The sequence below is a fragment of the Bos indicus x Bos taurus genome, chromosome 5 (assembly GCF_003369695.1).
Source record: "Bos indicus x Bos taurus breed Angus x Brahman F1 hybrid chromosome 5, Bos_hybrid_MaternalHap_v2.0, whole genome shotgun sequence".
Taxonomy (NCBI): domain Eukaryota; kingdom Metazoa; phylum Chordata; class Mammalia; order Artiodactyla; family Bovidae; genus Bos; species Bos indicus x Bos taurus.
The window spans coordinates 49,234,774-49,260,646 of NC_040080.1; the positions used below are offsets into that span (position 1 = coordinate 49,234,774).

Below are 25,873 nucleotides of genomic sequence, written 5' to 3' on the forward strand. Positions count from 1 at the left end.
GGGGGGATGGGCCAGGGGAGGAGGAGTGAACGCGCGGGGCGCCGCTTGCAGGCCGTAGCGGGGAGGGGCGCACGCACGAGGGGCGGAGCGGCGGGCGCCGAGAGTGGCTGAGGAGCCGGAAACGCGCCTTGGAGGGTGCGGCCGGGAGGAGATCGCGGGCTGGGTCGGGCCGGGCCGGGCGGGAAACGTTAGGCGAGCGGCCCCCGGGGCGCGGGGGTCGTGCGGGCGGGGAGGGCCCCGAGGCGAGCTCTGCCCGGATGAGGAACAAAGCGGCGGGGCAGGCGCGCGCGCCCCCCCGCGCGACCGGCAGGTGGGCTGCGCGCGGGCCCTGCCGGGGCGGGGCGAGGGCGGCCTGCGAGCCCCAGGCCGGCGGGCGGGTGACTTGGCCGCCCTTGGGAGGCGGTGTCCGCAGGCCCAGGCTCTCCGGCGGCGGAGGACGGGGGCTGCATCCTCCTTACGTTTGGGTGACCGCCCTTGTCCTCTCCCTCAGGTCGGGCAGCCCCCCTCCCGAAGCTTCTGGAGGAAAGGCCCCGGGTGTCCCCTGGCATGCCCCATCTCGCGGCAGGGTGCGCGGCCGCCGACCCTCGGGAGAAGTTGGGCGGTCCCGGGCGGCCCCGGGGACGAGTGGCCGCGTTTGTGCAGCGGTTGTAAGCAAGATGCGGTAGCACGTGACCTTGGAACGCAAACCCTGATGCCGGTTCCCCGCCACCCGTGTGCGCTTTTCTCTGACCCTTGGCCCCCAGCAGATGCATCACAGGTGAGTAGCTTAGTGGGCCGAGCGCTGGTGACATGTTTGGAAAACATGTAGCAAATAAGACTTAAGAATGCCTTTGTTTGTGGTGCCGTTGGGCAGGTTACAGGTGCGATTTGCAAATGGATTTGTCCGAAAGGGAACAGGAAATCCAGAAACCAGTATTGGGTTGAATATACTCTGATTAGGCTTGATTTGCGCCACATGTGAGTAGTTATTCTGAATAGCCACACGTTGATTGTTGGCTTGTTGTGCATCCTCATCCTTGCCTTTGAGTTATTTGCGCCTTTAATTACATATTTGAATCTGAGTTTCGAGGTGTATTTTTAGCTCATTACCATGTTTCACCTTGAATTTGCTGGTTACCAGCTGGCTTGGCTGGTAATAGAGAGAAATTAAGTTCTTAATTCTTCAGACTTAATGTTGAAAGTACTATACTCCACAGTATAGAAATGTGCCAAAGAGTTACATTTGACTGTTCTTTAAAGGGCCCTTTCATAGGCTGTTGAGGATAAGGAAGATTTTAAAAATTCACTCGAATTACTGAAAATTGTCCATTGCATTTGCAAAGTGGCTGCATTTCAGTTAGGTTCTTACATGTCATTCTAACAAAAAGTTAGTAAGATGAGCGAATGGTTCGTACTTGTGTGTGTGCTCAGTTGTGTCGGACTCTCTGCAACCCCATGGACTGTAGCCCGCCAGGCTCCCCTGTCAATGGAATTCTCTAGACAAGAAGCGGGTAGCCATTTCCTTCTCCAGGGGATCTTCCCCACCCAGTGATTGAACCCAGGTCTCCTGTATTGGAGGCAGATAGATTCTTTACTGTCTGAGCCACCAGGGAAGCCCCATGGGTCATACATAGGTCATGTAAACTAGAGAAGATGAAGGGAATGATTCTACAACGAATATACGTAGGGAAGAATTTCGAGCTTAGTACAGTATCTTGATTCTGGCCCTTCTCCCAGCATTGCTTCCTAGAATCCTGTATGAAAAGTAGCTAGGATAGAATTGCACTTTGGAATGAGAGTGTCTTAGGAGGATCGTATTGTAAATTCCCTTCATCTGCTTTGTCTCTGTGGGATACTAGTTACCTTTGGTTTATGGCTGCTGAGATCATCACATTTTGGTGACTCACAACAAAGCAGAAATCTGCTGAGCCTCACATTAACTCTGGTTTGAACTGGTTTGAGAAGGTCTAAGAGTCAGCCTAGAAACACCATTTTGATTTTTATCTTGAGATTATTTGCACAGATTAATACTCAGGAATTTTCAGTATAGAGTTTGAAGCTACAGACTTTTAATTCTATGTATGTGAAAGTGGCTCAGTTGTGTCCAACTCTTTGCGACCATATGGACTGTAGCCTGCCAGGCAACTCTGTTCATTTCTTTCTCCAGGGGATCTTCCCGACCCAGGGATTGAACCCGGGTCTCCCGCATTGCAGGCAGACTCTTTACCGTCAAAGCCACCAGGGAAGCTTTTAATTGTACTTCAAAGAATTACTGTAATCGTTTTCTGTAGGTCATTCCTGCTCTACTGACTGTAAAGTTTTAATGTTTGTAGCTATAAAAAGTTACAGGAGAATCAAACCCAGAAACTTTGAAATTTATGGTAGCTATGGTGTCTTTAGGTTGTACGGAGTTTTGCACTTTTTTAAAGTTATTTTTTTAATTGAAGGATAATTGCTTTACAGAATTTTGTTGTTTTCTGTCAAGCCACTTCTTTTATTTTTAATTTTTGAATTTTTTTTGCCTCTCCTCATGGCATGCAGAATCTTGGTTCTGACCAGGAATCAAACCCATGGCCCTTGCGGTAGAAGCACAAAGCCCCAACCTCTGGACCACCAGGGAATTCCTACATTCCTTTCCTTTCCCTTCCTTCCTGTGCCGGGTCTTGGTTGCTGCATGCAGGCTTTCTCTAGTTGCAGTGAGCGGGAGCTACTCTGGTTGTGGTGCACGGGCTTCTTATTGCCGGAGCTGCTCTTGTTGCGGAGCACGGGCTGTAAAGTGTGCGGGCTCGGTGGTTGAGGCAGATAGGTTCAGTTGCTCAGCAGCATGTGGGATCTTCCTTGTATAGCATAATTAAATACAGTTATTAATGTGCCGTCCCTCATAAGGTGCACCTCATTTGCTAATGTGATTCTAGTTGTCTTTCTAGTAAGAATGAGTTTGCATTGCTTCATCCAAATCAGAGTGCCTACTCTGTACAGGGTACTGTCCTCAGTTAGTTTTGTACACTTAATTAATGTCTGGGAGCTGAGGTTTATGAGATACCTGGCCTGGGGTAAGGTTGAAGTCTGTAAATATGGAATAATGCAGGAATACGTTTATGTCTGGAGAAGGCAATGGCACCCCACTCCAGTACTCTTGCCTGGAGAATCCCATGGACGGAGGAGCCTGGTGGGCTACAGTCCATGGGGTCACAAAGAGTCAGACACGACTGAGCCACTTCACTTTCACGCACTGGGGAAGGAAATGGCAACCCACTCCAGTGTTCTTGCCTGGAGAGTCCCAGGGACGGGGCAGCCTGGTGGGCTGCCGTCTATGGGGTTGCACAGTTTATGTCAGACATTAAGCATACTCCACTGTGTAAACACACAGATCCTGAGTGTTGGAACTGACTGTCAAAGGCAAAACAGTTCTTTTATTGTAATTATCTTAGTTAAGAGCTTGGCTGTCTTAAATTAGGTGAACCTGGATTTAAATGCCAGTTCTGTGACTTCTGTAAATTAGGCAGATCTGGAGTTAAATCTGCCCCTTACTAGTTAATGTAATTTTGGGTTTCTTGGTCTGAGTCCCAGTTTCCTCATCTCTAAAATGGATTAAGAATAATACCTACTCACAGTAGTTATAAGGATTGCTGTTACTGTTGTTTTAGTCCCTCAGTCCTGTCCAACTCTTTTGAGACCCCATGGACTGTAGCCTGCCAGCTCCTCTGTCCATGGAATTTCCCATATAGAATACTGACTGGCGTGGGTTGCCATTTCCTTCTCCAGGGGATCTTCCCAACCCAGGGATAGAGCCCCCGTCTCCTACATTGCTAGGTGGATTAATCACCACTGAGCCACCAGGGAAGCCCAGTTATAAGGATTAGGTGAGATCATTACATGTTATCACAGCCCAGTGTCTAATACCTATAGTAAGGGAGTAATCAGTGTTAGTAATTACTATTTTCATGTTGATTCATAGCTGATGTAGCCATTTTTCAGGTTAAAAACCTATTATGTTTTGTTTTCACTGCTAAGGAGTGTGTAGATCCATTTGTCCCCTTCCTATTCTTCACTTCTCCCATGTACTTAGGCACACACATAAGACCTTGCATCACTGTGATATTCGATACAAGGACTGGAGGTTCCTGGTGACCTTCTTTGGATAACCTGTTGGCTGGACTCTTGAAATTGTTTATGATATGGCCGTCTCTGAAATTTTTTTTTTGGACAGTCTTTAAATTCTGACATAGGAACTAATACTTCCTGATAACCTCCAGTAGGGTCTTACGAGTGTTCCTGTTACTCTAATGATACTGCTAATGGCAGTGCAAGATAGATTGCATAGAAAAGGCAGTTCTCAGATTCTCAGCTTGCTGAAAATGGTCTGTAGATTTTAAAAAGTTTGATGTATTGAAAAGCTTTTTGACAGTGTTTTGCAGCATGATCTGTGTTCTTCCGTTTAATTGCTCTGTGATTTGGGGTGTATGATAAGCCCTCTTTGAGACTCAGTTTCCTCGATTCCCTTATTTTGAAGAATTAGTGAGCTAATATGAAGTAATTTTTTTATAAAGTATCTAGCTTACCTAATGAACCTTGTTATGTGGAGGATTTTACTAAGATTATTGATTAATTATTAAGGTATCTATACAGAGTTTTAATAAAATGCTGATCCATGGAGAAGATACTGTGCTTCTTCACACTGTTTGCAGTCTAATTCAGACCTAGTATCACTTTTAACCTCTGGTGAAAAGAGTTAGTAAAAATTCTTTGAGTAAGTTAAAACAAGTCCTGGTTTCAGGTAATAAACCAGTTGGAGAAACGAGATACTGTGAAAGAAAACAGGTGAATTAAAAACACAAAAACGCCTCATTGCGGGTGTACTCTAAGGATTGCAAACTTTGCTTTAAATAGCATGCTTAATATTTGGAACAAGGCACACCTGAGTTAAATCCTGTTTCTGCTATATGACAGCCAAGTTAACATCTCTGAATCCTGATTTCCTTATCAGTAGAAAGACTATCGGAGAGCTGTGTGCATAGAAATGAAGTTGTAGTTGATCAAATTGTATCTCTGCACCACCATTGTTTTAGGTTCTTCAGTACCTTAAACAGAGTCACTGAGGCAATTTTTGCATAACTGGTTGTGTCTAATCTTTCTTAGGATGAATGAAATGAACCTGAGTCCTGTGGGGATGGAGCAGCTGACTTCATCTTCTGTGAGCAATGCCTTGCCGGTCTCAGGGAGTCACCTGGGGTTGGCTGCCTCACCCACTCACAATGCCATCCCTGCTCCAGGTGAGTGGTAAGGGAGAGGGACTGGATTCCAACACTTAATTGCCTTAACCCTTCTAAATGGAATGGGTCAGAGCCCCTTTCAGAGTGGATGGGAGTAGCCCAGCAGGTCAATGGCAGTTTCACCTGTGGTAGCCATTTTTGTAGAGTACTGAAGTTCTAGTGGGTAGGATAGGGGTAGCAGGTTTTCCTGGTTGTACTCTTCTTGAGTTAGTGCCTTTTTGTCTAGAGCTGTAGTTGACTTGGCGTTTTATCTAAGATTACCCATTCATCTATCCTTGCCCTTGACATTCTGTCCCTGGGTTATTAGGAGAGAATTACTGTACTAACTCTTCCTAGAACACATGAGAAATTCAGCTTTGTTCTCTATCATACCTGAAACTGGCACCAGCCACAAATGCGCCAGACCTAGAATTATGGTCAAAGAAGAGGTCTCAGAGAGGGAGCTCCTACATGAACTCCCCCTGAGCCTCAGTACTCGGACAGAATAACAGTGTATGGAAAGCTCATTTTCCCCCAGCACTGTACATTTAAAACCTTTTTATCTGCCCAGTTGAATTTTTTCTTTCTATTGAAATAGAAAAGAAGCAAGCTCTTGAGTCTTATAGCAGTAAGCTAGTGCTTCTTGTGGGTCTCTGACATTGTAATGTATTGGACTCTGTTTATCAAAATAAGAGTTAATGCTTAAGAGTATTTTAAATCTGCAAGTTTAAATAGTTCTCTCTAGAGAATTACCTGCTTAATTACTAAAATGTAGAATCCCAGGAATGGGGGAGCCTGGTGGGCTGCCGTCTATGGGGTCGCACAGAGTCGGACACGACTGAAGCGACTTAGCAGCAGCAGCAGTTAAATAAGATTCATCTAAATTAGGGTCTCTTCACATTCCTTTTAGTGTCCACAAAAGAAATTTTTAAAAAATGTATTAGTTCTTAACTCATTTGTTTATTTCTTAGTCATTCCGTTTAGTAGACACTCTTATTAAGGAGGAAAAACCTGTTTAAAAATACTTCCAGTGGCAAAAATAGTGCAAATCTGCACTGCCCAAGTTGGTGAGTTCATTATGATGGGAAGCCACAGGGTCACTTCAGCATTGTGTGGCTAGATGTAGTCCAAGGTGGATATTGTGTGTGAATTTTTAAAAATCAGGAAGTATAGCATATATGCAAAAGATTATATCAAGAAATACATGTAGTTTTACATCTGACTTTAGGTTTTTTCCCCAAGTAGAAGCATATCTATGAAATTTTTAAAAGTGATACATTCTCACCATATAAAATGGAAAGTATAATAAAAAATATTTTTTAAAAATCTGTACTGTCACTACTTAGAGACCACTCTGAAGTTTGATATATTTCTTTGAAATTCGGTGTATATTTCTTTCCATTCTTTTTATGTCTAAATAAATTGTTTTCTTAAATTGTATTTAAACTAGGTTTTAAATTGTAGTTAAATGTTTTGGTACCCAAGAGCAATACAGATAACTGAACGATCAAGTTGGCATTTTAAAACTGACTTGCAGACTAAATTTAGGGCTTGTCTGTGGATGTCTGCCAGTACTGTCTGTCTGGGGATGTAAAGGGCTACTGGGTGAGATTTTTGCCTGTTGCAAAAATCTTTGTAAGAGTTTAGCCAGTGATTACAGAATTTTAAAGTACTTACTTTTAATTGAGGAAAACAATTTTTTTTTGTAGGCCTGCCAGTGGCGATTCCAAACCTGGGTCCCTCCCTGAGCTCTCTACCTTCTGCTTTGTCTCTGATGCTCCCAATGGGTATTGGGGATCGAGGGGTGATGTGTGGGTTACCTGAAAGAAACTACACCCTACCTCCACCACCTTACCCCCACCTTGAGAGCAGTTACTTCAGAACCATTTTACCTGGTAAGTGTTACAGTTATTTGGAAATTTACAAGAAATAATACATCCGACCCTTTTTGTTTTGTTTTAGTTATTTATTTAAATGCCCCGGGTCTTAGTTGTGGCACTTGGGATCTTCGATCTTTGTCAAGACATGTGGGATCTTCAGGTGTGGTGTGCAAAATCTTAGCTGCAGCATGTGGGATTAGTTCCCTGACCAGGGATCCAACCCAGGCCCCCCTGCATTGGGAGTATGGGGTCTTAGCCACAGGACCATCCGGGAAGTCCTTATAGCAGCCGACTGTTAACTTCAGTTCTCAAAGACTTGAATGATGCTTTTTTCTCTTTGTCACTGTTAGATATGTGGGGGGAAAATTGTATTTATGTACTTCTCCTCTTAGAACATATAGATAACATTATTAATATAACAGTTTGACAAAGGTTAATTTCTTAATGGCACATAAACAATTCTTCCCTTGTCTCTTCTAGGTTCAGTTTTTATAATTGGTTCAGTTTTTATAATTCTCCTTAGTTCAGTTTTTATAATTCTCCAATTCTAATTCCTACCAACCACATGTCCTGCTGTAGTGTCATTGTTTATTATAAAGTTTACTGAATTTTTATTCTAAAATATTATATACTCATATCAGAAAATTTAGCAAATAGGGAGGGGAATTATTCATAGTCCCATCATCCATCTTTCTGGTGTACTTCCATCCTACCTTTTTTTTTTGTGTAGCGGTTTTTACTGTTTTCCATAATGAAAACTGTAGTACTTGCAATACAATTATATACCCTTTTTTTTCCACTTAATGTTTTTCTCTATTTTTACATAGTTATTTTCCCCAGCTGTTACATGGTTTTCATAATCATCCTTTTTAATGACATATTACATTCTACTGATGGTTTATTCCATGGTTTATTATATCAGTCTTTATTGATGGACACTTTTTACCAGTTTGTTTATTACTGTTATGTAAATATTTTGGGGTATATTATTTACAAAATGCATTTTGGGCAGTTTACCGTAAGGAGTTTCTTATGCAAGAGGGTATGAATATTTTTGAGGTTTTTATTATATATACTCAATACTTTGCAAAGACATTTTAGAAATTTGGGCTTCTATTGGAGATACAGCATGTACCATTTCACCATATACTCATTAACAGGAATGTTCAAATATTTTTTCTGTTTTAATAAAGCAAGTATAATTGTGACTTATTTTGAATAGAGCCTAATGTTTCTTGATAGTTTAATAAAAACTTAGTTATATTTAATTAAATTTTATTTTTCATATGGAATATCTGCTTTTAAATGATTTGACCTTTTAGCTATTATAGAGCAAATTTCAGCATCTTGGGACTCAGGAAGTCCAACCATGTATATGTTATTAATGGCAGAAATGATTAATTTCTAGTGACTTCAAAGGAACGTTAATTTTTATGATTTCTGAGTTTCACAAAACTGAATTATGGTGTATTATGTTGCTATTTATAAAATATATATATATATATCAAACCAAAGAAATAGATAGGAGCTTATTTTACTTTAGTTGCATTTGTAAGAAAAATAGCTTTTAGCATTTGGAATTGTTAATATACTGAAAAGTTACTGATATCTCATCTTTTCCTTTTCCCAGGCATTTTGTCTTATTTAGCTGACAGACCACCTCCTCAGTATATTCACCCTAACTCCATAAATGTTGATGGTAATACAGCATTATCTATCGCCAATAACCCTTCAGCGCTAGATCCCTATCAGTCCAATGGAAATGTTGGATTAGAACCAGGCATTGTTTCAATAGACTCTCGCTCTGTGAACACACATGGTGCCCAAAGTCTTCATCCCACTGATGGTCATGAGGTGGCCTTGGACACAACAATCACCATGGAGAACGTCTCTAGGGTCACCAGCCCGATCTCTACAGATGGAATGGCAGAAGAGCTGACGATGGATGGTGTTGCAGGCGAGCATACCCAAATCCCAAATGGCTCCAGAAGTCATGAACCTCTGTCTGTGGACTCTGTGAGCAGCAACCTTGCAGCAGAAACTGTAGGACATGGTGGTGTGATACCCATGCATGGGAACGGCCTGGAGCTCCCTGTGGTCATGGAGACAGACCACATTGCAAGTCGGGTCAACGGGATGTCTGACAGTGCCCTCAGTGACTCCATCCACACCGTGGCCATGAGCACCAACTCTGTAAGCGTGGCACTCTCTACCTCACACAACCTCGCCTCCCTAGAGTCTGTTTCCCTCCATGAAGTTGGCCTAAGCCTAGAACCTGTGGCTGTCTCCTCCATCACCCAGGAGGTTGCTATGGGGACAGGTCATGTAGATGTTTCTTCAGACAGTCTTTCTTTTGTACCGCCTTCACTGCAAATGGAAGACTCCAATTCAAACAAGGAAAATATGGCAACCTTGTTTACAATTTGTGAGTGTGCTTAGCCTTTTTCTTTTGGAGATATTGATAGAAAGGGTCATCATCCTTAACAGGTTTAGTCGCAAAGTCAGGTGTTAATTACGGGAGTGTAGAAAGTAACTAGACTTTGAAACTTCTGTTTGCCTGTGTATTGTCCTTTGTGTTAATGTGGTGCCTTTTTCTCACATAAGCCAAGTGATATATAGACATTCTGTTGGTTCTTAAAAAATCTTCCTGAAGTAAGAAAACAGTCATTTCTGTATTTTACAGATAAGCTTAGCCTAGAAATACTTATTTCCCAAGGTTTCACAGAGTTAATTATATAAGTAAATTTCAGTAAGGTATTCTGTGTGACCTGCCATGCTCTTTTTCTACATAAGACGAATTTATTAGATCATGTGTAATTTTTCATCCCTGTGGAAAAATGTAAGTGGATACAAGTAAAATTTTGGGGGTTTTTTTTGCTCAGAATGCATATAAATTACCATAGTTTGGCAGGTAAAAATTCTTTTTATGGGGCAACAGTAACAAAAGCAATATAAAAAGTCTAGTTGTTGGTGTCACTACCGCTTCATTCACGCAGTAAACATGCTGAGTGCTAGCAGGCACCAGCCTCTGTACTAGATGCAGCATAAAAATAATCTGCGAGAGGCTTTAAGTAACCTACAGTCTGAAGGGAAGCACAGGCTAGTGAACAGGCTATTGCGTTATGGTATACTGAGTGGAAAGGTGGCATTAAGTGTATGGTGCTAAAGGAGCCTGAGCTGGGAGCGTCTCACCAGACTGTGGAAAGTGCAGGGAAGACTACATATGTGTTAACACAGACCTGAAGAGCAGACATGTCCAAAGTGGAGAATCAGGAGGAACAGTGTGCCCCGTGGGAACTGGCACCTGTAGTTTGAAAGAATTGTGAGTGGTTCAGGATTGCTGAAGCATAAAACAAGTGGAGAGGGATTTCCCTGGTGGTCCAGTGGTTGGGACTCTGAGCTTCCACTGCAGGGGGCACAAGTTCGATCCCTGATCGGGGGCTAGAATCCTACATGTGGTGCGGTACAACCAAAAAAATACAACCCTCCCCGCCTCAAAAAAAAAAAAAAACAAAACAGAGGTGGGGAGAGGGATATGTGATGAGAGAAGTAGGGGCCAGCACACAGAGGGTCTTCAAAGAGCAGACAGGGATTTTGAGGAGGGAGGGTTGGGATAGGGGTTCTGCTGCGGTGTGAGGGTAGCAGGCTTGTTAGTGGCAGAGAGGTAAAGATGCCATGGTTTAAGTGCAAGGTCATGGTATTCCAATCTAGAATATAGATAATGATGGAAAAAGTGGAAAATATTAACAGAAAACTGAATAGATCTTGTTGATTGGGTGAAGTTGGAGGAGAGAAGGTTTAAGGAGAAATTACTGGTTTCTGGCTGGGAAACTAGGTGGATAGTGACCATTCCTTAGGATGATGAACGATGGAGGTGGAGTGGTTTTTTTTTGGCTGCCCTTGATCTTCCTTACTCCGTGAGGTCTTTCTAGCTGTGGGCAGTGAAGGCCACTCTTGGTTGCGGTGTGTGGGCTGCTCACTGTGGCTTCTCTTGTTGTGAGGCACGGGTCCTAGAGCGTGGGCCTCAGTCTTTGAGGCCCATGGACTTAGGTGCTCTGAGGCATGTGGAATCTTCCTGGATCAGGGATCAAAGCCATGTCCCCTGCACTGGTAGGCAGGTTCCTCCTCCGGGCCACCAGGAAGTCCCTTGTTTTGTTTTTGATGCGTGTAGGTGAGTCCAGTGTCAGACATGTTGATTTCAGTATCCAGTGATACCTAGAGATGTCGGGTGAGAACTTGAGTCTGGAGCTCAGAGATCTATCCGGAAATATTCAGGAATCCTCAGCATTAAGGTGTTAATCATAGCCATGGAAGTGAGGTGAGATCCTATCCTAGTTAAGTGTGTGGAATGACAAGGCTAGGTATGCTAAGGTACAGTGGCAGAGGAAGAGCTTGTAAAGTAAGTTGAACAGGATGGTCAGAAAAGTAGGAGGCTTCTAGTGCTACTGAAGCCAAACCGTGGGGAGACCTTTCGTGTTAACCCTTTAAAGTCTCAAATTTATAATTTTAAAATAATTCAGGATCGTAATTAATGTATAGTCATTAATTGAGGAGAAGGTAAGAGGTGGTTTAAGTCAGTCTGTTTATCCTTCTGCGGGGAGGGTCTACATCTAGCGTCGTGTGGGATCCTCGTCCCCTGACCAGGGATCAGACTTGTGCCCCCTGCAGTCAAAACCTGTCGTCTTACCCACTGGACTGCCAGGGACGTCTCCTGTTGATCCTTTTTCAAGTGGGCAAGTGGAACCTCTTGCTTCTGAGTGTTTTTCAGAAGAAATGTAATTCACATACACATTTTAGTGTATGGTTTTTAGTATAATGGTGGTTTTTAGTATAATGACAAGGTTGTAGTGACAACAATCACTACTATCTAATTCAAAAATTTTTGTTACTTCATAAAGAAACCTTGTTAGCAGTTGCTCTTACCTCCACTCCCCATTCTCAGGTAACCACTAAACTGCTTTATCTATGGATTTGCCTAGTCTAGACATGTCATATAAATGGAATCCTACTGTATATGGCTGTGCCTGGCTTCTTTCCCTTAGCATAATGTTGTGATGGCTTATCCACGTTATAGCATGTATCAGAATAATATTCCATTGTATGGATATACCACATTTTGTTCATCCATTTATTTTTCATGAACATTTTGTTGTTTCTCCTTTTTGACTATTCAGTGCTGGTATGAACATTCACATACAGGTTTTTGAATGAACGTATGTTTTTAATTCTTGGATATATATGGGATTGAAATTCCTCTTTTTGAGGAATCGCCAGACTGTTTTCGAAAGTAGCTGCACCATTTTATATTCCCAGCATCAGTGTATGAAGGTTCCAGTTTCTCTACATCTTTGCCAAGATTTCCTTTTTTTTCTAGTAATAATTGAATTTTATTTGTAAAAAAAAAAAAATGTGTATTTATAGCAATCATAGTAGGTGTGAAATGGCATCTCATTGTTTTAATTTGCATTTCCTTAATAACTAATGATGTTCAGCATCTTACATGACTTATTCACCATTGGTATTCTCTTTGAAGGAAGCCTATGACCCTTTTTTTGTCATATGATATCTGAATCTCCTTTGTTTGAAGAGTTAACATGGTTTATAATTAGGAGCATTGGAGAATAAGTCCTCATAGAGTGTAGGGGATCTCTAGTCTGATTTTAAAGAATTTTAAATCAAGTAGTACTTGAAGAAGTAACGTATTATTACTACTTTGGCTAAATATGAAAACTTTAACTGATATTTTACGCCATTTAACTGGTAATTTCTAATAGGTTGTTTAGGGGAATAAAGGTGCCTAGAAGACTGTGGTTCTACGTATTTCAGCTGTTTTGTGAATGAATTTGGAAAATTTGAACAGTCATTGACGAAATAGGGTCATGAATACTACTCCTTATCAAGGAGAAAGGAAAGTAAAGAGCAAAAGATTTGTGGAGGAGGACACTCCTGAGCTTGTAAACGTGAAGTTACAATAAGCATAGAACAATGTATGAAGTCAGCATTGTTTTTTTGACAATACAAAAAGAGAGACCATATGAACAATAAGAAATTAAGAGTGTTAAGCAAACATGTCTGCAAGAGTATGATCCTACCTGCTGTCCTGAAGAGCAGACTGCATATTTTCTTTGTCTTAAGACCCTGTCATCCAAACGTGGTCAGCCAGTTTGTTAACAGTGAAGCAGGCTCGAGCGGTGGTGTCAGCGTCTCTGACTGCGTTGTGCTGTGTTGTCACTGCATCACCGACAGCGTTTCAGCTGTTTCCTCTCAGAGTTTGGTAGACTCTGAATCTTTTCGACTTCAGAACATCATATCTGAAGGAATTACTTGTCCACTTAATGTAAGAAATGACACACTTGATTCTTGAAGTAATGTGTTATTTTTTGATCAGCGTTTTTCTTATGCACTGAATAGGAAACTTGTCCATTTGTAGTAAAAAAAAAAAAATCGAATCTTGCTGAAGAAGGATATGAGTGGGTATACATGTACGTGTAATAAAGTGGCCCTTTGATCAGAGCATTTCTCCTAGAACCTTGCTTCATACTGGTTACATTTTAATAATTCACATTTAAATAAAGCAGGTGGTCTTTGATCTGTCTGCTGGAACTGACCCCATTTATGTCTCACATTTGTCATCTGCAGGGTGCACTCTCTGTGACCGAGCCTATCCCTCAGACTGCCCTGATCATGGACCGGTGACTTTTGTTCCTGACACTCCAATAGAGAGCAGAGCCAGGCTTTCTCTCCCAAAGCAGCTTGTTCTCCGCCAGTCAATTGTGGGAGCAGATGTTGGTAAGACCCTGGGAACCATAAAACTTGATCAAAGTCTCTTCTTCCTTTGTAGGGTACAGTTGTAAAAGTGGATGTGTATAATTTAGAGGTTACTTGCTTGATCCAGAAGTCAGTGTATGGCTGAATATTTATCCTTTTATGGAATACTTGTCCAGTGGTGATAGCACTAAATCAGGTTGAACACTTTATTGGAAAAGTTCCCCTTAGGATCAGGATTGAATAGAGGAGAGAATCCTCCTCAAAGGCTGAATCTTTGAAGACTTGGCTTGTATTTTCAGCTGTATCATCCACTGTCAATTATCATGACAAATCACTCTTTGAAACTTAGTTTCTTTTATAAAACCTGGAAAATTTACCATTTATAACTTTTTATCACCAAAAATACTTTCTGTCAATGTCTATAAATTGCTTAATACTCCTTAGGAAAAGAGAGTAAGAAATACAGACTGCCACGGTATGCTTATCCATACTGGAATGTAACGTGGTATCTGAATCTTTGTGCCATTCTTTGAAAATACGATACTAGACTCATTGTTCTTTCAGGTGTAGCTTAGGCATCAGTCAGTTGAAAGCATTAAACCACCTAGGTAATAAAGAGCAGTGCTTTAAGCACAAATGATCTTAGAAGTTTGATTTATTTTGTAGTAATTGCTTTACTTTTTTATAATAGAGTAGTGTTGTCTGATCCTTTTTATGTATCAACTTTGAGGGACATGGTTCCTTGTGTATAAACATTGGTTCAGGAATTTCTGATACTGCTTCTTAATCTGCATATTTCTCCTGAGCCCAGTCTAATCTGTTCATTACTTTTTCCTTATTTATAGAATAGAACCCATAAGACGTACCTACCTTTCAGGAGTGCTAGAATATCAGCAGTTCATAGATTCATGGAAAATAAGACTCGTGGCATGAGTTAAGCTACTGTCTTCTCTATCCTATTAGACGTTTAAATCACTGATTGTGTAGTTGGTGTCCTTCCACTGATAGGTGTGTGGACTGGAGAAACCATCCCTGTTCGGACTTGCTTCGGGCCTCTCATTGGCCAGCAAAGTCACTCCATGGAAGTAGCAGAATGGACAGACAAGGCGGTTAATCATATCTGGAAGGTCAGTGTTTTTGGAAATTTTCTGTGACTTTTGGATGCTTTTAGAGTAATGAAGTAATTAAAAGCGATGTAAAAGTCAAACTTAGCCAAGATTCATACAGTGCCAGTCATCCATCAGTCATTGAATACTACTTTCTGTTCTTGGTAGCCAAATTATAATACATAGCAAAATGTCAGATATTGAATATAGAAGATAAACTGTTTTAGTCTCCATTTTGTTAGTAACCCAATGACTGCTCATTTTTATTACTTGTGGCAGCTCAGGCTTTGGACTTTGTTTATATGTTGAAAGTCTTATTTTGTAATCAGCTAAAGCATTCAAATATTTAGCTAGGGAAACAATTCTAGACTTGGAAGCTAAGATTATTTCTCTAGTTTTCTAATGAAAAGGGCTGAAAACTTAAGTTTCTGATATACACACCTGTTCCTATAACATGTTTATATAGAATCTTAGTAGTTTGGGAATGATGCTCGTTAACATTGAATTAAGGCAGAAATGGGTCTTGTGATAGTTGGAGAGGTGAAGTGCCACTGGCATTGGGGACTTTAGTTGTGTTGTCCAGACGAGAACACAGGAATGCTAGGTTGACTGGAGAAAAAAATAAGAGGTGGTTCTCTGACCTTAATGTTCATTTGTGTGGTGGGTGATGAAGACAACTAGAGTTTTTTATGTCTATTCCAGTCAAGCCAAAATGTGACTAATCAAGAGCAACAAGATTCTGTATACTGAGCACTAACTGTAGATCTCTAGTGGTCTTTATTGCTGGAAATAGGGTGACTGGTGAAATGACAGACACGTGAGAGGACAGCCATGTGTTTTCACACTGGCTAGGAAAGCTGGTACCTACTGCAAAGTAAATGAGATTATTGCAAGAACTTGTCAGTTCATTTGATGTGTATGTTTGCCTTCTGTTGGCAGATATACCACAATGGTGTCCTAGAATTCTGCATCATTACAACTGATGAAAATGAATGTAATTGGATGATGTTTGTGCGCAAAGCCAGGTGAGATGCAATAAATAGTTATGATTTGGATATTTTTCAGTAGGAAACTTTGAATGCAATAGGAAAGAATTGAAGAATCCAATGACAGTGATATCTGAACATAGCTTAAAGCCTAAGGCTTTTAATTTTCTTCACTCCAGTAGTTGTTGACTAATGGTGATTATAAATTAAAATATAAGAAATTATCCCCTTTTTATGAGCAGCTTGTTCAATTTACCAGTGCAATAAAAAATGATACAGTTACCATTGAATTTTTGAGTAGGTTCCTTTTCTTTATATTGGCTATTGGTCAACCCCTTGGGCTTCTCAGGCAGCGCTAGTGGTTAAGAACCTACCTGCCGGTACAGGCGACGTAAGAGATGCCAGTTTGATCCCTAGATCAGAAAGATCCCCTGGAGGAGGGCATGACAACCCCCTCCAGTATTCTTGCCTGGAGAATCCCCATGGACAGAGGGGCCTGGAGGGCTACTGTCTGTAGGGTTGCACAGAGTCAGACACAACTGAAGTGACTTAGCATGCACACATGCAATCAACCCCTTAGGCTGCTGTGTTAATTCTATTTCTGTGTCTTTGTCATAGTGTTTTAAGGCTTCATTTTACTTACTTTTCTTCTAGCAGTAGACTAGAGTGTTTTCTGACTATAAAGAGCAATGAGGTGATATACTGAAGTAAGAGTTCTGTTTCTAAACAAGTTAACCCTAACAGGTAGTATAGGTAATTAGAGAAATGACCTAGAGAAATAGTACATCTAAGTTTTCATGTAAGATTTCACTATAGGGATATGATATATTTAGTATATATTTCAAAATTAATATGCTTGATGGTCATTCCCTGGATGGGGAACTGAGATTCTACAAGCTATGCAGTGTGGCCCCCCAAAAATTTTTAAGTAAATAAATAATAAGATAAAATTAATATGTTTGATTTGTTAAAGGAATCGGGAAGAACAGAATTTGGTGGCTTATCCCCATGATGGAAAAATCTACTTCTGTACTTCCCAAGATATCCCTCCTGAAAATGAACTGCTTTTTTATTACAGCCGGGATTATGCTCAGCAGATTGGTAAGTTTATATATAAGATTTGTTTGTCATGAATCTAACACAGTAAAAATACCAAGGATCAGTAGTATAGTTTTGGTAATGATTTATGTGTAAGCAGAACACCCCACTCCAGCATTCTTGCCTGGAAAATCCCGTGGATGGAGGAGCCTGGTGGGCTAAAGTCCATGGGGTCGCTAAGAGTCGGACACGACTGAGCGACTTCACTTTCACTTTTCACTTTCATTCATTGGAGAAGGAAATGGCAACCCACTCCATCCAGTGTTCTTGCCTGGAGAATCCCAGGGACGGAGGAGCCTGGTAGGCTGCCGTCTATGGGGTCGCACAGAGTCGGACACGACTGAAGTGACTTAGCAGCAGCAAAAGCAAACCACATACCTTTGTGTATGTAAAAGCAAAATATTAACCTTACGATAGAAGTGTTAAGATCTGTGAAATTCTTCATATGCTGAAGAACCAGGCAGCCATACCAGCCAGGCAGCATGAACTTTGTGTTAGGACTTTGGGGAATTTGCAGTTCCTGGGTTCCTTTTCGAACCGTTAGTTTTAAGGTCATAAAGGACAATGCTGTGAGTTGATTTAACCTTCATAGTCTCTTTCTTTGCACTGTGTCATAATGACAAGTGATGACACTCCGTCCCCTTTCTGATGTCTGTGTCAGAAGCGTTCTCTGTCCTTTTTCACTGTAATAAAACTTCTGCCCCGCCCCCCCACACACAAGAGTTTGTGTGTAACAAAATCTTCAGTTTATTGCCTAGGAAGATGCCTTAAAGTTTAGTATTTACCAGGTCTTCCCTATGTGCCCGACACACTATTTGAGATGCTGGCACTAGACCATTGAACAAGATTTGTTTAATTCTACAGGTAGTGGGCAAGCTGGAAATTTTGATAGAAGGGAAATTAGAAGCAACAATCACTAAGTTTTAAAATTGAAGTAAGTACATTGAGTAATTTTATTTTTAAGGTGTTCCTGAACACCCAGATGTGCATCTCTGTAACTGTGGCAAGGAGTGCAGTTCCTATACTGAGTTCAAAGCCCACCTGAGCAGCCACATCCATAACCACCTTCCTAGCCACGGCCACAGCAGCAGCCATGGGCCGAGCCATAGCAAAGAGAGGAAGTGGAAGTGCTCCATGTGCCCCCAGGCTTTTATCTCTCCTTCCAAACTTCACGTCCACTTTATGGGTCACATGGGTATGAAGCCCCACAAGTGCGATTTCTGTAGCAAGGCTTTCAGTGATCCCAGCAACCTGCGGACCCATCTTAAGATACACACAGGTAAGCTGTCCTGGACCATGAAGTGGGATTTTGAAAAATTAGAAATTGGTAAGGGCGTGGCAGCAAGACAAGTTTTCCAAATAGGGTTGAGATTAGATGTTAGAGAATTGGCTGGCTGACAGGAGGACTTCATTGGGTCATGAATTGTGTGGAATAACTGCCTCCTCAGAGAATATTACTAAGTTGCTCCATCTTCCAGGTGGCCTAGTCATAGTTTGAAGGTGACTGGGAAAATGCAGTTAATAATCAGGGAGTTCATCTATGTGTTTGGACCTGAAGGTAATTCTTCAGAAACAGCTAGAGCGTACTATTAGAGGTCACCCCTGTCACTAGCCAGAGCCAGTTTCTGTCCTTTGAATATTGTTTGTTGAATACCACCAGAATTTATTGAGTTTCTATTTTCTAAACTCCATGCACACCAAACCCTTTCTCTTAGCTGTAAGGTTTTATCATATGCACTGTAACAATAACTGGTTTAGTTTGGTTTTCTTGGTTGGGTCATTTTCTCCAAAGCTTTGAAGGTAAAATTCTTCCTTATCCTTTTCCATTAAGACTGAGTAGTTCCAGCAGAGTGTGTGTGGCCCACAAACCTTAAGATTCGGAATGGCTTATAAGAAAAGGTTTGCTAACCTCTGACTTAGAGTAACTTTTTTTCTGCATTCTTAAAAAGATTTTATTTCATCCTTGGTTTATGAAGACATGTATTTTATTTAAAAAAGAAAACTAAAATTTAGGTTGTAAAAATATGTTTGCTTATGGACAAGTACTAGAATTCTTGAGGTCTTTTTTTAAAAAAAAAAAAAGATTGAATTAAGTTAGGCACTAGGGTTATAAGTGATTTTTTTCCCCCAGAACTTGTATCGTGTGTTAGCTGTAAACAGTAAAGAGTGTGTGTGTAGATAAGCAGTCATAGGTCAGGTTTGTTAGCTTCACTAGCTTTAGTCGCAGCATATAATTCAGTGGCTCTGAGTGGCTCTAGGTAGACAGTCCTAGAATGTGAGGTTCCATGTACCAGTCAATTCTGTTTTATTCCTGCCTCTGCCACATACCTGTACAATGTGTCTCTCCATGCCGAGAGTGCTCTTGGCACTTTGATTCACAGTGGGATCATTCGGGTTAATATGCAGGTCAGAAGAACTACAGGTGTACTTTGTGTGACAAGTCTTTCACCCAGAAGGCTCACCTGGAATCCCACATGGTCATCCACACGGGGGAGAAGAACCTCAAGTGTGACTACTGTGACAAGTTGTTCATGCGGAGGCAAGACCTCAAGCAGCACGTGCTCATCCACACGCAGTGAGTGACCTGTAGCTGACTGTTGCTCAGGCGATGAATGGGGGCTTGTGTGTGCCTGCTCACTGTCTCTCTCCCGCCGTGGCGCCTGTAGCTGTCTCCTGTGTTCCACACAGCCTGTGTTCTCTGACCACACAGATTGTGTTCGGACCACATAGGTCACAAAGCTAAGGTTCTCGTTTATCCTGGAAGAGTTTATGTGCTTGCTTTGTTTTCTTATTTTCACTTCTACTCTATTTCCTTTTTTCTTTTATATTTTTGAAACATACTTTCATTTGATTAACAAATTTTTAAGTACCTCCTTGAAGTTCAGTAATTTGCTAAATGGTGAAAATACAAAGATGAGAATGGTCCTTGGATTTAAAGAGCTCAGAGGCCGTTAAGAGAAACAGAAGAGTAAATACTTGCCATGCTGTGTTGCAGATGTTAGAGTAAGTGTAGGATCCTGAAAGACTATAGAAGAGGGTTACCTCGCCCAGTCTGCGAGTATCCTGAGAAAGCTTCCTGGTAGTTGGAGCTAAGTGTTAAGGTAAATTAGAGTTATTCAGGGAATAGTCTGCTAGACAGACGAAACGGGGTATGTAGAAACATGAATGTGAAAAGGACTATGAAATGAAAGTGGTTCTCTATAGTGAGAGCACCCCATGTATGTGAGAGCAGTAGCGGGAGGCAGCAGCCAGTAATGAAGAGCCTTTTATCCAGTTCAAAATTAAATTTCATTCTGGGAATAATGGAGAGTCATAGGGGCATTTTTCCTCCCCATGTACCAGGAATTACCCTGCTTTGTGCGTGTGTGTGCATGTGCGTATTTTCGTTATGGTATATAACACATAAATTTTTCTGTCTTAACCCTTTTTAAGTGTGTAGCTCAGTGATGTTAAATGTATTCACATTCTTGCACAAGCATTGAAGGATTTTAAGGGAAAGAATGTCATGGTGAGATGTCTGTTTTATAGAGACTACTCTGGCAGCAGGCCAAGGGGGTGGAAGGAGGAGAAGGCCAAATATTGGACAGCTCGTTAGGAATTTATTGCATGAATCCAACTGTAATTAATTGTCCAGCCTGTGTTATAGTTACAGTGACAAATAGAAGAGAGCAGGTTCTGTGGTCCTTCGCTTTTAGCAAGTGTTAGAAGAGGGAGAAAACATTAGCTTGTATTTTATTTAGAAATACATCAAAAATGGAACCTTTATTCTTTTTATTTTTTAAATTTTATTTTATTTTTAAACTTTAAAATATTGTATTAGTTTTGCCAAATATCGAAATGAATCCGCCACAGGTATACATGTGTTCCCCATCCTGAACCCTCCTCCCTCCCCCTCTCCCTCCCCATACCATCCCTCTGGGTCGTCCCAGTGCACCAGCCCCAAGCATCCAGTATCGTGCATCGAACCTGGACTGGCGACTCATTTCATACGTGATATTATACATATTTCAATGCCATTCTTCCAAATCTTCCCACCCTCTCCCTCTCCCACAGAGTCCATAAGACTGTTCTACACATCACTGTCTCTTTTGCTGTCTCGTACACAGGGTTATTGTTACCATCTTTCTAAATTCCATATATATGCGTTAGTATACTGTATCGGTGTTCTTATCATGGGTTTTAGATAAATATTTTGTTTTTGTATCAGCTCTTTTATCTGATTTGTAATCACAGTGCAACCTGAAACACTAAAATACCAAAGGAGTCTGGATCTACATTCCTGACTCTCAGAATGACCTTTTAAAACAAAGTTTTCATTAAGTGGTTTCATTATTAGTATGAAATTTTAGAAATTAGATACATTAATTATCAAATTTTATATATAGTTTTACATAGTTGGAACTGAAAGAGCTCTCTGGGGTCATTTAGTCTAGCTGCTTATATTAGCTTGAGCTGCCACATCAAAATACCATAGACTGAGTGGCGGCTTAAACAAAAGAAATTATATTCTTAAACTTCTGGAATCTGAAAGTTGAGACCAGGGTGCTAGCATGGTTGGGCTCTGATGAGGGCCTTCTTCCTGGCTTCCTTCTTGTTATGTGCTCAGGTGGAGGAGAGAGTGGACAAGCTCTGATCTCTCTTTCTCTTCTTCTGAGGATATAACCCCATCATTGGGGTCCCATCCTCATAACCTCATCTAAACCGTAGGTCCCTACCTCCAGCTCCCATCGCGTTATGAGCTGAAGCATCAGCATACCAATTTAGGTATTCAGCCCCTAGCACTGCTCGTGATAGTCACTTGGGAAATGTGAGAAACAATGATTGGTCCAAGGCCCCACCTCCAGGGATTCTGATTTAGCTGATCAGGGGCAGAGCCCTGGCCTTAGTATTTTTAAAAAGCTCGCCAAGTGGGTCTAAGGTTCAGTCAGGGTTGAGTGCCCCATTTTATCTGTTTAACATGTTGGATTTTCATTAAGAAACAGCGTTCAGATGCTCAAAAAAAGTTAAAAAATTCTTACTCTGTATGATCCCCAAGTTTCTTGTCAGCTCTAAGATGTCTGGGCCAGGGTTATTACTCCAGCCTTGACACTGCTGACGTCTTGAATTGGATACTTCTAGGGGCTACTGTTAACACTATAGTTAGATACCATTATGTTGGTCAGTTGGCAAACATTTTCAAATTTGAGTCTTCCAGTTAGTAAGAATGTGGGGCAACAGGAGCTCTGAAATGGCTGTTGATGGACGTGTATATTGATACAACAGCGTTGGAAAATAGCGTAGCATCATTGTGGTAAAAGTGAAGGTGTGCATATCCCTGGATCCAGCGGTGCCTCTCCTGAGTATATGCCCTAGAGGAACACCCACACACCGGTGTAGAAATGTTCACATAGCAGTCTTGCCTGTGGTGTTAAAAAACAAAACCCCCAGAGTACCCATTAACAACAGAGCCAGCGCCACAACCAAGTTGTGGTGTATTGGTAAGTAGCCTCCTGCCATGGAAGCAACTTGACTGAATTTCAAAAAGAAGCAAAAACACAAAAGAGATACATACAGTACAATCCCATTTACCTAGAATTCTAGAACAGGCAAAATCAGTCTGTGCTGTTTAAACTGCACACATGTCTTTTGGCTGTTCTATATGATACATCTCCTATAGAGAAGTTTGATTCTAGTTGGGTAGAGCTTCTCAAACAAAGGTCTTGAGGTTGTGCAGAGTAAGTGTGTGCCTCAGTTGTTTTTGTAACCCCAAATCAAATGTTTTGTTTTGTTTTTTCCTTGTGTTCCTCTTAGAGAACGCCAGATCAAGTGTCCCAAGTGTGACAAGTTGTTCTTGAGGACAAATCACTTAAAGAAACATCTCAATTCACATGAAGGAAAACGGGATTATGTCTGTGAAAAATGTACAAAGGCTTATCTAACCAAATATCATCTCACCCGACACCTAAAAACCTGCAAAGGGCCCACCTCCAGTTCATCAGCACAGGAGGAGGAGGAGGAAGATGACTCAGAGGAGGAAGAGCTGGTGGACTCGGTGGGGACAGAGGACTGTCGCATCGGCAGTGCTGTGTATTCAGCAGATGACTCTCTCTCTGCACATAAATAGAAAGAAGCTGACTATTCTGGATGGAAAATGCAAAAGGGAAAAACACATAACCAGTTATTCACTACAGTGGTTTTTATATAAAATAGTTTGATTCCTTCCAGCCAACAGTCAAAACAGACTAAATGGGAATGGATAAAGCACTTATAGAAGAGTATCCTAATGAAAACACTTTTAAAAATATTGAGAATAGAGCACGTGTCCTCTTTTTAAGTGGTGTATGGGGAGGCAGGTGTCAGGTTTTGGGATCTGTTCTTTATTTACATGATAATCTGGGTGATAACATGCCCAACAAATCAGATTTATTTTAAATTCTTTCATTATTTCGTTTTTCTCCCAACCCATTGATTTGGTAGCAACCGTTGACTTGGTCCCTGCGTCACAGTCGTCCTGATTGTGGTTCTGGTGTTACGTTTTATGCAGACTTGTGACTTAAACACATCCCGGAATGGATTGAAACGTAACAGTGTAAGCTTGTTACTCTGACGGCGGTTCACAGATTTAAAGCACCACCTGCCTTCATCTCTCCTGGCCGCTGGGGAGTTTAGGGTAGATCTTGCTTCCCAGAATTTCACAGGTACCTAGAGGGCAGGTGAGAAAGGAACAGCCAGGCAGCAGGCACTAATGGAGAGAAGAAAAGGAGAGGCGCCTGGGCCACTGTCCAGAGTGCTTCTGTCGCGTGCTCTGATGGAAGCTGGGGTGAGAGACCTGATTGCTGTTCCTTAGAGGTCTTTGAAGGTTTCGACACATCTCTCTCTCCAGTGAAGCTTCCAGCACCCGGGCAGAGTATCTGGAGGTCTAACAAGCCAAGTAACGCCTGCTGCGTTGTCTCCTGATAGCAAGGACATGTGGACCAACTGACAGAGAGGTACCTTGGCCCATGGAAAGAAGGAGGGAGTGATCCTTTCTATCTGGCTGATTCTCTGAAAAGGATCAAGACACCGTTAAAATGTTGCCAGCTCAGAATGAGAAGACATGTTGGTGTGTTTGCAAGGTTAGGCGCTCCCAGTTGTCTGTGGTGAAGGACCTCATCAGTTAAACACTGTGGATTCCAGAGGGTTTGGAAGGTGCAGAAGGTCAAATGGTCACCACGTGGATGTATTTTCAGGGTTCCAGCTTAATTCACCTACCCATCTGATCTGTCATCTGGTTTTTCTCATGTATAGCCTGCTTTCAGCAAGAAGCAAACATCCTGAAGTCAACGGTTGATGGAACATGCTCTCCTGCTCTAAGGCACAACCTCTGGGCTGGAGTGGAGAGGACTCTGGTGGGAAGGTTTTGCTGCTAATGTATTTATGGAATGAATGTATTTCATTCAAATCTGTATTCCTCTAGGAAGGATTAAAATAAAACCTTTTTAAAAATACCTCTTGTAATCTCATTTTGTGGAAGGAGAAGATTGAAGCTTTTACAGGAAAATGAGGTCCAGCTTGAGTTTTTCTAAGGTCAGAAGCTGGAGAAAGTATTTCCTAACTACCTTAGCTTTGAAATTAAATTTTAGAATGCTTGTGCAAAACAGTGCTTAGATAAATCGTGCTTCCTGCATCTCCAGCTCTTGTCCCTGCCCTCTTCCTTCCTTAGGTAGTGCCTCTTCTTTGCTGCCTCCATGGAGAAGTACAGGTCTGCAGTTGAGGGAGTGGGTGAGGTGGTGTTGGTTAGAGGTGGCTGTCAACATGAGGTCATGAGCTGCCGTTAGGGAGCTCTGGTGGGGCTGAGACAACGCCACGTTCAGCTTCCAAGCTGGGAAAGGTGTCCTAGCGGCAGCCACTCCTGTCCCCAGGAAGCCACTGGTGCTGGAGCTCCAAGTGCCCTTTCTCTCTTTGACTCCTGCTGAGTTAAACTTCATCATCTCCAGATGCTGGTTGGAATGCTGCCCAAGATAGTTAAAAGTGTTGATCAGTCACATCTGACTCTTTGTGACCCCATTGATGGTAGCCTGCCAGGTTCCTCTGTCCATGGACCTCTTCAGGCAAGAATACTGGAGTTGGTACACATTCCCTCCTCCAGGGGATCTTCTGGAGCCAGGAATTGATCCTGGGTCTCCATTGCAGGTGGATTCTTTACTGTCTGAGCCACCAGGGAAGCCCAAGATAGTTATTAAAGCAAACAAAAACAGGAGAGGATTTCTGAAAAATAGTTTAAGTGAGAATGAAGATGTTATTTCTTGCTAATGACTGTCTTCCTTTTTTTTTTTTTTTAACCTCTTAGACTTAAATAGCACGTTCTAAGTCTTTCTCACAAGATGAGGAAATAAGTAGCTGCCCCTTTACAAGATTTTACTCTGAGCCTTTTCTGCTCGTCACATGTCGCCTCGTCTCTTGCCGCTGTTGGGATCCAGCTGCTGTTGGGTGAATGGTCTCATGCAGAGGCAGGGTATTAAAAGGGTGGGCTCCCGAGCCTGGCTGATTGTTCTCTCATCTGGGCTTTGCTGCATGATGGTCTGGAAGCGTGGTCAAGTTGTGTAACCTCCCTGTGCCTCTGTTTACTTAACTGTAAGCAGAGACTACTCATAATAGTTCGAATTTCATAGCATTGTTTGATGTTAATTCATGCAAAGGGCTGGCGCAGTGTTGCAGTTCAGTCGCTCAGTTGTGTCCGACTCTTTGCGACCCCATGAATCGCAGCACGCCAGGCCTCCCTGTCCATCACCAACTCCTGGAGTTCACTCAGACTCAGGTCCATTGAGTCGGTGATGCCATCCAGC

At 41.8% G+C, this 25,873-nt stretch overlaps 1 protein-coding gene across 5 annotated transcripts; it reads left to right on the top strand.

The window, feature by feature from the left end:
• PRDM4 (PR/SET domain 4) lies at nucleotides 1-24,533 on the top strand. Of its 5 annotated transcripts, none has more exons than XM_027541870.1 (12): nucleotides 1-135; nucleotides 491-757; nucleotides 5,119-5,252; nucleotides 6,941-7,126; nucleotides 8,742-9,536; nucleotides 13,751-13,900; nucleotides 14,867-15,006; nucleotides 15,925-16,010; nucleotides 16,945-17,072; nucleotides 18,034-18,348; nucleotides 19,476-19,644; nucleotides 22,860-23,446. In XM_027541870.1, the coding sequence occupies exons 2-12, from the start codon at nucleotides 747-749 to the stop codon at nucleotides 23,170-23,172; spliced, it is 2,427 nt and encodes an 808-aa protein (XP_027397671.1). In that variant the 5' UTR covers nucleotides 1-135; nucleotides 491-746; the 3' UTR covers nucleotides 23,173-23,446. The 5 variants fall into 5 exon arrangements, with proteins under 5 accessions (XP_027397671.1, XP_027397673.1, XP_027397670.1 ...); XM_027541872.1 differs by having other exon boundaries at nucleotides 44-135; nucleotides 14,888-15,006; XM_027541869.1 differs by lacking the exon at nucleotides 1-135 and adding an exon at nucleotides 191-310 and having other exon boundaries at nucleotides 22,860-24,533.
• The last annotated feature ends 1,340 nt before the right edge of the window (nucleotides 24,534-25,873 follow it).